The 11,668-nt window shown below is 61.8% G+C and overlaps 2 protein-coding genes across 3 annotated transcripts in view; one reads left to right on the top strand and one right to left on the bottom strand.

The window, feature by feature from the left end:
- AKNA (AT-hook transcription factor) overlaps window positions 1–7,134 on the top strand; it is a 21,001-nt gene extending 13,867 nt beyond the window's left edge. Inside the window, 17 exon segments of the mRNA XM_027687923.1 lie at window positions 66–125; window positions 239–339; window positions 438–572; window positions 574–613; window positions 708–835; window positions 914–1,087; window positions 1,271–1,682; window positions 1,892–2,134; window positions 2,288–2,550; window positions 2,905–3,004; window positions 3,007–3,078; window positions 3,248–3,351; window positions 3,545–3,649; window positions 3,738–3,840; window positions 4,201–4,327; window positions 4,608–4,773; window positions 5,102–7,134. Of these exon segments, the coding sequence (XP_027543724.1) occupies window positions 66–125; window positions 239–339; window positions 438–572; window positions 574–613; window positions 708–835; window positions 914–1,087; window positions 1,271–1,682; window positions 1,892–2,134; window positions 2,288–2,550; window positions 2,905–3,004; window positions 3,007–3,078; window positions 3,248–3,351; window positions 3,545–3,649; window positions 3,738–3,840; window positions 4,201–4,327; window positions 4,608–4,773; window positions 5,102–5,378 (2,610 nt within the window). The 3' untranslated portion in view covers window positions 5,379–7,134.
- A 162-nt stretch (window positions 7,135–7,296) lies between these two features.
- The window catches only part of STXBP1 (syntaxin binding protein 1), a 23,598-nt gene continuing 19,226 nt past the window's right edge, over window positions 7,297–11,668 (bottom strand). The window contains exons 18-20 of one of the 2 annotated variants that reach the window (XM_027687640.1): window positions 11,263–11,417; window positions 10,156–10,280; window positions 8,690–9,032 (exon numbers count right to left, since the gene is read on the bottom strand). In XM_027687640.1, coding sequence (XP_027543441.1) covers window positions 10,171–10,280; window positions 11,263–11,417 — 265 coding nt within the window. In that variant the 3' untranslated portion in view covers window positions 8,690–9,032; window positions 10,156–10,170. Of the gene's footprint in view, window positions 9,033–10,155; window positions 10,281–11,262; window positions 11,418–11,668 lie in introns of both variants that reach the window. The other variant, XM_027687641.1, reaches the window with a different exon arrangement.

The raw sequence follows: 11,668 nt of genomic DNA, 5'->3' as shown, positions 1-11,668 counted from the left end.
GCTGAGGGGACCTGCAAACTGGGGGCTGCTGCAGGACCGGGCTCAGCCTGTGCTCTCCCGGCCAGGTGGAGTCCTTCGAAAGATGGATCCATGCAGGGAGCCCCCCACCCTCGGAGCAGCTCCAGGTGTGTCAGCCCCTTCCCGGACCCCCCGCCCGGGGCGGGTGGCGGGACCAGGGTGGGTTTTGGGGCCCGGTGCCGAGCGGCCAGGGTCGGACCCCGCATTCCTTGTGCCGCAGAGGATGAGCCTGCTGAAGGACGCGCAGGATGCGCTGGAGCGGGAATACCTGCGGGGCCGGCAGCAGCTCCCGGGGGCTGCGGGGGGGTTTGATCCTGACCGGTACGTGCTCCACCTCCACGGCCCCCCCCTTCCAGAGTCCGCGGAGCCTCGGGGGTCATTGTAACCCCCCCCCGGCACTGATGGCCGATGTCTTTCAGGGCGGTAGAAGAGGAAATTTACCGCCTGGGGCTGCGCCTGGAGGGGCTGAAGGAGCGGCTGGAGCCGGGGAGCAGGCGGCAGCCCCCCCCCACAGTCCCCTCTGCAGCCCCTCCCGCAGCCCCGCTGCCCCCCAGTCCCGTCCCCACCGCCGGCCACCCACTCCCCACGGCCCGAGGTGAGCTGGAGGTACAAAGGTGCTGGGGTGGGGGCACCCTGCTGCAGCTGGGGAGGTCATGCCTCTCGATCCCCCCTTTTGCTGTGCCCTGCAGAGCCCTGAGCTGGTGGACGGTCCCCTGGGGACAGCGGGGGACAACGAGGGAGTGAAGGAGGGGCTGCCCTGGCCCCTCTGGCACAAGCAGCTCCGAGTGGAGGAGGATTTCGCGGACCTGCTGGAGCAGTGAGTGCCCTCGGGGCAGCGTGGGAGGGGCTCGGGCGGGGAGCATCTCCCCCAAACCACCCTGTGATTCCCCCCCAGGTACAAGCACTTCAAGTCCCTACCGCAGTCGCTGAGCCTGGAGCGGCTGAGCCTGGCGGGGAGCGGGTCCCAGGAGGAGGTGGATGCGCCTGCAGCAGGGGACGGTGGCCCCGGCAAGGTCCCCTGCAGGACACGGTCACTGGAGGAGGGGGCCGACCTGGAGACCTTCCCCTTGTAAGTGCTGAGGGAGGACGAATCCCCAGGCAGGGTGAGCAGGAATTTGCCATCCGGGCTCCTGTTTTGCCTCTGAACTGGCTTCAGAGTTCACGACTTCCACGGGAGAGCTGCTGCACCAGGGATTTCCCCACATTTGGGGTTGCTCTGCCTCATCCTTATTCTTCATCCCTTCCCCCACAGGCATCCCCCGGAGAGAAAAGCTGCACTGCTGCCCTCCAAGGGACCCCCAAAAGCAGAGGGGACACGGAGCCACCCATCCCCTGCCACCTCTGAGGAGTCACCAGGCACTGCCAAGCCCCACCTGGTGGCCCCCGGACCACCACGGGCGCCCCTGTCCCGCCGCAGCAGCGGGACGGGCAGCGCTGCCCCTCAGCACGGGCCCCGCAAGGTGAATCCCCTGGGTGGCCCCCTGCCAGCACCCCCAGACCCTACCGGGGGTCCTGGGGTGCTCAGCACCCATCCTGCCGTCCCCGTGTCCCTGCAGGAGCAGCGCATCGTGTCACCGGAGACCGACAGCGGCTTCGTGGGCTCGGAGGCCAGCAGGGTGTCACCCCCCGTGCACACCCCCGAGCACCGCCCCCCCTGGCACCGGGTACGGCCCCGCACCTGCCTGCGGGAATTCAGAGGCACGGGATATCGGCTCTGTCTGCGGAGGATCGAAGAGGAGCAGCGATGGGGGGAGAGGCTTCACGGCCGTGGGGCGCAGGGAGGGGTTGCTGGGGGGGGTTGGAGATGGGCAGAGTGCCCCATGGCTGGGAGGTGAGCCAGGAGGGCTCCCTGCATAACCCCTGTCATCCCCAGGACCCCCGGCTCGCTGGGACCCTCCATCCCCATCCCCACAACCCTCCGTTCCCCACGGAACAGAGAGACGACCCCGCTTCCCTCCGAGACAGCACTGATGGGCATCTACCCCGCGGGCGGGCAGGAGGGCACGGGGGGGCCCTGCCTTCCCCCCAGCACCCCCTCGCAGAGCAGTTCGCCCCCTCGCTGGGCCGAGAGCGCGGGCAGCGAGGCGGGGCCCGACCCCGGCGGCGACGGAGGGGAGTAGGCAGCGCTTGGGGAGGGACGTGTCCAAAGGGAGAGAGATTTGGGGGGGGCCCTGGGGAGGGGGAGAAGCTCTGGTTTATGGTGTTCCCAAACCCCTTTGGGTGCAGGAGTGGGAGTGTCTCCTGAGATTCTCCCTCCTGAGGTGGGAAGAACATCCCCATTTCTCACGCTGCCAACCTTGACTCTCTGTGCTCCCTTTCCTCCCCAGCTCACACGGACTCGGAGGTGGGAGACAGGAGCTGTGCCAGCACCAGTGGACACCCCCCAGCCGTGGCCAGGAGGGTCCCTCCATCCCCAGCCCCAACCAGCCCCCCACCATCCCCTGAAACGCCGTCCCCCACCCTCCTGTCCCCCGACCTGCCGTCCCTCACCCCGGCTCACTGTGACCTGCTGGGCTCCCGTCTGGAGCGTGAGTGAGTGTCCATGGAACCCCAAACCGGGCCAAACCCCCCCTGGGTGGCACAGGGACCCCCCCCCAAAGGCACCCCCATATTCTGCTGGGCAGCAGCAGGTTCCCTTTCTTGGAGAGCCGGGACTTCACTGGGGCTGAGCCCTCCAAACTCATGACACGTGTGGTGGCTGAGACTGGACCCCCAGCTCAGACAGACCCCAGGCTTGGTTTTGGGGGAGCCTCACAGCTACTGGGTGGTGGTGGTGGGGATGGGGAGGTCTGGGAGGATGGGGCTGATCCTCCCCCAGGGCCCCCAGCTCTGTTGGGGTCGTTGCTGGCTGCAGACACCCCTCAGCGTGATCTCTGTCCCGCACAGCCAGGCCATCCGGGAGCTGCGGGAGGAGGTGTGGCGGCTGCGGCGGCGGCTGGAGGAGAGCCTGCGCCGCTCCCGCAGCTATCCCGAGGGAAAAGCGGCTCCCCGTGTCGCCCCGGCCAGGAGGCAGCCCGTGGGCAGCGCGCCATCGTCCCCCCAGGACGCAGCACCCTCGGGGTAGGTGGGGGGCGGCACTGTGTCCCTGTCCCAGGGGCGTGGGGACACCCCCAGCCTGTCCCGCCTCTGCTGTGACAGGGAGAGGTTGGGCTTTGGGGGGACCGGCAGCTGGGTGGGTGGGGGACACTGAGGGGTCTGGGTGGTGACAGCATCTCTGTCCCCTCCGCAGGGAGCTGAGCCCCCCGGCGCGGGGCAGGGTGGCCCCCGGGGTCGCACCCACGCAGAGGGGCAGGTCCGCATCGCTGCCACGGGACAGGCCGGAGCTGGACCTCAGTAAGTGGGACCCCAGCGGGGTGGGGACAGAGGGGACAACCCCCTCCCTGCACGGAACAGAGTGTTGGTGGGGCCTGTGGGATTGCGGGGACCAGGCAGGTCCTGGTGGTCCCATAAGACCCCACAGCGGATCCTGCAGATTTGGGGCTCGGACCCACCGGATCCCACCTCGCTTCCCTGTCCTCTGCCACAGCCTCCGAGTCGGACCCCTCTCCCGCCGGGCCCCGGGCACGCCCCTCCCTGCGGAAGCACCCTGGGAGCCCCCCGGGAGCGGTGACATTCCGGGGACAGCACACAGGTGGGTGCTGGTGGCGGTCAGTGCTGGGGGATGGGGTGGCCACCCACACTTTGGGGTCCCCGGCCGTGCTGACGCTGGGTTTTGGCAGGGACACGGTACCAGGGGGGGGACACCACGTGCTGCCCCAGCACCCCGAGAGGAGCCGGGCACCCCGGGGTGCCCCCGATGTCACAGGAGCGGGACATCATCGGGTGAGTGGGGAGCTGCCCCCAGCCCCTTCTTGGCCTTCCCTGCTACCTGCTAACAGAGCTGCTAATGACTTATTCATTAATTAGAGAGGCTCGGGGAGGGGGGAGCCCATTCCTCATGACCTGAGGCTCTCCCTTTCCCCTCGGCCAGACCCCTCTGCCCTGGGGCTGCAGCCACTGGTGTCCGTGGGAGCAGTGGGAGCCTGTCCTGGATACCTGCCTTTGCAGACCCCCTTTGCAGCAGCCCCCACCCCACCTCCAAGCCCATCCCAGCCACCCCCCCAAACCCACTCTGTTCTTCCCAAACATCCCTCCCTTGTTCCGCGCGGGACATTCCCGATTTCCTCTCTGCTCTCTCCATAGGTGGATTCTGGGTGGGTGATGCCACCCAGCAGCCCCAGCACAGCACCCCAAGGAGGACACGCTGCCCCACTTGCCGGGCACCCCTGGGCCCCCCCCGTGCCAGGCAGCAGGGACAGAGCCACGCAGGGTGGGTGACGAGGGTGACACGTGCTCGGCACAGCCCATCCCTGCGTGGGGGGTGGGCAGGGAACAGCCCTCAGCTCCCTGGCACTGCCTGGGGACAGAAGTGACAGCCAGCAGTGCCACCTGCGGGCACGGGTGTTCCCACCCAGCAGTGGCTGCCCCGGGGGTGATGTCACCTGGGGCTGCCACTCGATGCACAGCCCTGGGGACATCCAGCACCTCTGGGGACATCCAGCACCCCTGGGGACATCTAACCCCTCAACCACCTTCCTCTCTCCCCACAGCAGAGCGTGGCCCCGGTGCCACATCCTCCCCAGGCTCCCACGTTGGTCCCCGAGCCAAGAAGCCGGATCAACCCGGGTTTTGGTACCTGGCAGCCGGTCCTGCTGCCGCCGCTGCCACCGTCTGCCTCGCCCCCGTCCCCCTCGTGCCTTACGTGCCCTCCGTGCTGTAAGGATGCTCTATGGGCAGGTGGGGAGGGGGCCCAGGGTGGGTCAGCGTCCCCCGGGGGTGCAGGGTGAACCCAGGCAGGGCTGTGCCCGCTCCAAGGACCTGCTGGTTTGCCCACAGATCCCTTCTGGGCGGGAATGGGGTGACACAGCCACAGCTCCTTTGGGGAGGGGTCTGAGCGGAGTGGGAAGGTGCTGGAGGGGGGGGGTGGGGGTGAGGGGGGGGCAGAAGGGGGGGCACAGAGCGGGGGGGGGGGGGGGGGGGGGGGGGGGGGGGGGGGGGGCTCAGAAGCAACACTGAGCCCATGTCCCCTTCTTCTTCCCCCCAGCTACTGCTCCCCAGCGGTACCTACCTCAGCCCCCGCCACAGCCGCGGTCCCCCTGCGCCTCACCGGGGGAAACCGGCGGGCACAGCGACCCCCCCGGGCACAGCCCCGTCACCGCTGCCTCAGCCTCGACCTGGAGGAGCTGGACGAGCTCAACTGGTCCCTGAGCCGGGCCGTGGAGGCTGCCCAGAGTGTCAGGGTGACCACCACCCGCATGAGCCGGGCACTGGCCGCTGAGCTGGGCCGGGCACGGGATCTACGCAGCTCCTGCCTCTTCTGAGGGTCCCATGGGACCTGCAGGGCTCCTGCCTCTTCCGAGGGTTCCACTGGCACCTTCCAAACCATCCCTGCCCTGGCAGCAGGCAGGGATGAGGAGGAGGAGGACGGTCCCCCCACCATCAGCATCCCTGCACTGGGTGCTCCCAGTGCCAGATCTGGGGGCACCGGGGCTGGAGGCATCTCCAGGGGGTCCTGCCCTGGGTCCCACCCCCTTCCTGCTTGCCCTGGAGTTCCTGCATCGCTTGTCTGTCTGTTTTCAGGACCGCTCAAGCTGCAGGAGGGGGGAAGGTGTGGGCAGAGGTCTCCCAGGACCTGCAGCACCCTGGGGAATGAGCACCGTCCCCTGGGACCAAGGGGGTGGCCCTGTGTCCCCCCCTAAGGCAGTGGCCACCCCAACCTAAGCACTTCTGGGGCTGCTGTGACCTGCTGTAGGTCCTGCACAGGTCGAGCCCCCCTTGGCAGCTGTGTTTACCTCTGTGCCTGCATGGGCAGAAATACCTGTGATTCCCTATTCCGCCCCTTTCCCAGATTTTAGGCCTCCTCTGGGGGCTCAACCCATGTGTCCCCCTCCTGCTCTGCCCTTGGACTTGAACCCAGCGGGATCCTTTCTGGGGAAACCCTTCTTTTTGTGGGATTTTTGTGATTTATTTTTTCCCCAAGACAGCCAGTAAGCAGCTAAACCACTCTTTGAGGGTTGATTGATGATATATAATGTGTGTGTGTGTATATATATGTATCTATATATGGATATATCTAGACAGAGATAAATCCATGTCTGTCTATATTTAGATATATATCTCTAGAAAGACAGAGATATATCTCTATATATAAATCTGTATATACACAGATCTTTATCTGTAGATACATCTTTACATAGATACATATGTGTATATATATATATATATTGGTTTTCATTTTCAGCACAACCCTTAGGGCATTTGTGGGTTTTTTTTGGCTATCCCTGGATGTGGCCACCCACAGCATCATCCAGGACGAAAATGAAATGAAGGATTTGGGGTTTTCCCCTGGGATTCCCAGGGAATCCAGTCTGGTAAAGGGAAAAATCACCCTGCAAGACTGAGTTGGGGGTAGGTGTGGTGCTGAGGGGTCTGCAGAGCCCCTGTCCCTCCCAGCTGGGTTTGTAATGAGTTAATGCCTATTTTTTTTAAGGAATTTGATCTGGTCAGAGCATCTTTTCCTGGGATGGGTCCAGTCAAACCCCTCCAGCACCTCCTGTGGCACCCCAGCTCTGTTTATCTGTAGGACTTACCTAAAGTGCCAGTGTCAAATGTATTTATTTTTGCTTTTATTTGTGGTACAAAGACCCCCATTTGGGGGGGGTGGGATCAGTGCCACCCCCAGAGAGTTCCTCAGGTCCAGAGCCTTCCTGAGCAATCCCTGAGCCTGATCCTGCACCCCCCAGGGAGGGGCTGGGAATGGGACTGCCCCCCCCACCCCTGCCCTTTTTGGGGGGAGAGGGGTGGGTTGGGGGGATTTTAAAGAGGATTTCTGTGTCTCTGGTTGCCTCTGCTCGTGCCTGTGTCCCGAACTGGAAGCTGTGCCCCCCCCCCCAGCCCAGCCAGGGTACGATAGGAACACGTGGGAAGGATGTTTAACTATCCCAAATGCAGCAGCCAGGAGCAAAATGATGGGTTTTTTCCTCATCCCCTATTTTTTAACACCCAGCAGAGCCACTGGGCTGGTATTTTGTACTAAGAAATCACCTATTTTTGAAGGAAATAAATGTGGTTGGATGACTTTGTGTGCTTATTTTCCTTTCCAAAGCCATTTCTCGGGGGAGTTTTGGCATCACCCCACCAGGACCCCTCTCTTGGAGGCGTGTGGGGCTGGGTGGGGTGTTTCCCTACATCTTTTCCCTGTTTTCCTGGCCCCCAACGAGTGGCACAGCACAGCCCCAGTTGCACTAGGGATGGAGATCGCTTTTATTTAGTCACTCGAGTGCTTTAGTACAGAAGAACAGATATACAGAGATGATACATGTTTGTGCTTCAACACTTTCAAACATTTAGATTCCAGTAATTTCAAGGTAAACAAGTTCCAAGACAGACTAGATTATTTTTTTTTAAAGTTTTCCTTTTTGATAAATTATTTTTTATATAAATAACTGTAACAGAAAAAAAAATAATAATAATTATAATAATGTTCAACATACAAGATCCTGAAGCATTTGCATTGCTAAACCAAGAAGGAACGAAAACGGGCTGGGAGGACTGAGGGGGGGAACCAACAAATATCAGTGCAATGATACAGCCTTTGCCCTAAAAATATATATTTAACTTTATGGGCAAGGAGCAGACAGGGAGGGAAGGGGGGGCTAACCACCAACGAGGCAAGAAAGAGCAATTTGGGGGAAGGAAAAGGGGGGTCACAGCCTTCGGGGAGAGAGAGAGAACAAAACCATAGACCCCAAAATATTGCAGTGCATCTAATGGCAGGGGCGGGGGGAGGGGGGGCAATCCAGGGGGTGGAAAATAAAAAAAGCCCAACTAAAATCAAGAGGTTTGGGGAAATCACTATACACCAAGCTTGTAAGAACGTCACGAGACACAGTCATTAATATACACAGAGTCCAGAGGGTTTTGGGGTGGGCCCAGAGGGTTTTGGGGTGGGCCCAGAGGGCTGGGGAGGCCTGGAGGGTTTAGGGGAGTCCAGAGGGTTCGGGGTGGGCTCAGAGGGGTTGGGGAGGCCCCAAAGGGTTTGGGAAGGGGGCCCAGAAGGTTTTTGGGGGGGGGCCTCGGGGCGACGGCAGGCTCAGAAACGCTTCACCACGGGACGACACGAGTGGGGCCGGGCACGGGGCACTGAGCTTCCTTTGGGATGGATGGAGAGGTATCCATGGGTGGATATACTATATATATATATAAAAAAATAATTTATATATATATATATTTTAAGGAGTCCCCAGAGAGGAGGAGGTCAGGCTGAGCAGGGCAGAGCAGTGGCCGTGCAAGCGAACGAGCCCCATCTCCAAGTTTTGACCGTTTTGGTCCCTTTTCACATGGGAATTGCCACAGTGTGAAGCGTCCCGGCTGCACCTCCCTCACACCCCCCCCCACCCCCCGGCACGGCTGGCAGGGGCTCCCACCACCCCAAAAAGCCATGGGACAGCAGATGGTGGTGGGGACCCCCCATCCATCCTTCCACCCACACAGGACCCCAACGAGGAGCAACTTCCCCAAAAAAACGGTGTTTTCCCACTATTTTCCCACCATATTCACTAGCAATGGGCAGATGGTTACTCAGCAATGAGCTCCTGGGCGCTTCCCACGGCTGCAGCTACAAATATATAGATTTTTTTTTTCCTTTTTCTCTTAAACACAATGCATCCATTTTCTTAATATATATATATATATTATTTTTTTTTTGGCTGTTGTCCCCTCCCTGTGGATAAAATGAGATGGGGCGGGGAGGAGGAGAGGCAGCGGGAGGGGAGGGGAGGGGTCAACACAAGAACAAGAGAGAAGCTGTGCCCGCTGGGTGCAGGGTGGCACCCGGGGCCGGGCGCCCGGCGGGGACGTGGGGTCGGCATCGAGTGGTGACGGCGTTTCCTTTTAACTGCTGCTCTCTTCCTCTGTTTTATTGAGTTTCTTCAGCGTGTCCAGCAGTTTCTGTGGGGTGAGGATGTGCGTGGACCCTGTGGGAGCAGAGGAAAAGGGGTGGGGGGTGGGGAATCGGCGATGGGTTTGGGACACCTCCCCCTCCCCGTTCCCGCTGTCCCGGGTCCCCCTTACCTGGCGGCGCCGGCCCCGCGCCGCTGGAAATGCTTGCGGGGAAATGCACGGCTGTGGGGAAGGGGAAGGGGCGTGTGGGGGCGTGGATAACGGGAAAGGGGGGGGGAGGGAGGGATGAAGGCGATGGATGGAGCTGGCGGGACGAGGAAGGGGTCGGGAGGTGCCTGTGCAGAGGGGTCGTGGCAGCGGGGTCTCTACTGGAACCTTCGGGGATGCAGGAGGGCGAGGTGGGGGATGCGGGTGGGCAGCGGGGAGCAGCTGGCATGGAGCGACATTCCATTGGTCCCCAGGGAGCAGCAGGCAGGGAGGGTCATTCCACAGGTCCCCCAGCCTGCAGGGAGCATCCTGGGATCAGAGGGGTGGCTGGGAAAGGGACGGGTGAGAGGGGAGGAGGAAAAGGGCTCTCGCCTTCTGCTGCACTCACCACGCTGCCCAAGCCAGCCCAGCACACAGGGGATGCCATGGGGAGTCTCACCAGGAAAACCACCAGCAGCTAAACCCCAGCAGAAGGTCTGGGGGCCTACAACCTCAGGGGGCTCCTGCCCATCCAAGGGGCTCAACTGCCACAAGAGCAAACCTGAGCTGCCTGGGGATTCCATCCCTGCAACCGTGGCAGTGCCCAGCCTGTGCTGGGGTCTCCACCGTGTGCCCACTGCTGCCTGCTCTTCCCCGGGCACCGAACCCCCAGCCCTGCTCCAGCAGCAGCATCCCGGGGTGTTCCATCCCCCTGCCCAGCCCTGGAACACCTCCCTGGGCAGGCAGGACCCCGACCCGCCGCCCCCAGCCCTGGCGAGGGGGGGGACTCATGGCATGAAGGAGCCGGCCAGGCCCGGCCAAGAGACATGGCAGGGGGGTGATGGGGCGACACTGGATGCTTTTCCACCTGGGAGGAGGAAACGCAAGCATTTTCTCATCGGAGAACCCACCAGGACCCAGCACAATAACCAGAGAGAGGAGGACCGGAAGAATCAAAGAAAACCCTTCGGGGTGGAAGAGTTTCTTTTTTCATTAGTAAGCTGCCTTTACTTGGTTTTCTTTGGCTCACTCCATTGCTGGAGCCTGATCCTCAAATGATACCCTAGTGGAGTCCCTGAAGTCGGGGTGCCTCAGGTCCATGAGAAATTTGGTGGGAGTGAGAATGTGAGTAGAACCTGCAGGAGAACAGAGCGGGGCTGACGGCCGTGCCGAGGCTCCCCACCACCACCACCACCTGCTTTTGGGGTGAGGAAGGACACGGGTGGACCCAGAGCATCGTAGGCGCATGCAGGGGATGGTCCCCAGAGAGAGGCGGGATGGGATGGGATGGGATGGAGCTGGGATGGGTGTCCAGTGACAGGGGGACACATCCATAGGCAGCAGGAGGTCATGGAGATGGGATGCTGCTCCCAAGGAGCAGATGAGATGCCAACAACAGGCTCCGCCAGCCATCCTGGGCAAGAATCCAGGGACCAGGAATCCGGATGAGACGCTGAGGGGAACCTGCCCCTGCCCTACAAGGTGTGTATCCAAGCCGTGCTTCCCAGAGGAATTTTAGGGCACCTAAAAGCTCCTTGCTAACATCTGGTAGAGCTTCCACTGTGTCCTCTCTGCCTGACCCATGGCTCCTCTGGGATGCTGAGACTGAGCACACAAATGTCCTGTTGCCCAGAGCCCCTCAGGAGGGCTGTGCTCAGGATTCCCCTCCTGGGAAGCTCAGGGGCATGAGCTGAGCTGGAGGTTTCACCCCTCTGATCACTGCCTGGGGTGAGGGACCCTCTGCTGGGGTCACTGCCACCCGTGAGACCTTTTACTGCCCAACAGGAAAACACATCTCCCGTTTGCACAACTCGTGGTTTGCTTTTTCCTTCCTCTAATGACCCCAAGAACGAGCAACACAGGTGCAACAGGAGCTGCCAAAACCTCCTTCCCTCTCACCCAGCCCTGCTCAGGCCAAAGCAACCAGGGGAGACGAAAAAACAACGGAGCCAAAATGAGGATGGGTGGAGTGACTCAACCCGCATGGGAGCAACGAGGAGAAAACCCTTCTGCCGAGTCCCAGCTCCCGCAGACGTCTGGAGCCGGGAACTGGCGGGATGCGAGCGTGGGATGAGCACAGGCAGCACCCAGGGGTGGGCCCGGGGGGTCCCCACTCACCTATTAGCACCTCCCACTTGCCGCTGGCTTGTGTCACCTCGTAGGCGCAGCGCATCTCGTTCATGCTCACCCCGCCCAGGATGAAGATGATGAGGCGGGGCCCGCTGCGGTACTCGCCAGGAGCCTTGTTCTTGTGCCAGTGGCCGTAGCGGGCACTGAGGGAGGAAGAGGAGGGTGAAGGAGGGCACGAGGCAGCACCTCTCGGCTAAAGAATGCGTTGGTTTGCTCCCAGGTGGGGCAGGCGGAGCGGGGTTTTCCAGCGGTGAGGGTGGCTAGAGGTGAGGGTGGCTAGAGGTTACGGGCTGGGAAAGTAAGGAATGGGATGGCTGGAGGGAAGCTAAGGAATGGGATGGCTGGAGGGAAGCTGAGGAATGGGATGGCTGGAGGGAAGCTGAGGAATGGGATG

Source organism: Neopelma chrysocephalum, unplaced genomic scaffold, assembly GCF_003984885.1.
Source record: "Neopelma chrysocephalum unplaced genomic scaffold, ASM398488v2 Primary Assembly neopelma1_74, whole genome shotgun sequence".
Lineage (NCBI taxonomy): Eukaryota > Metazoa > Chordata > Aves > Passeriformes > Pipridae > Neopelma > Neopelma chrysocephalum.
The sequence above is the reverse complement of the archived record's forward strand: the minus strand, read 5'-3'. Positions and strand labels throughout refer to the sequence as shown.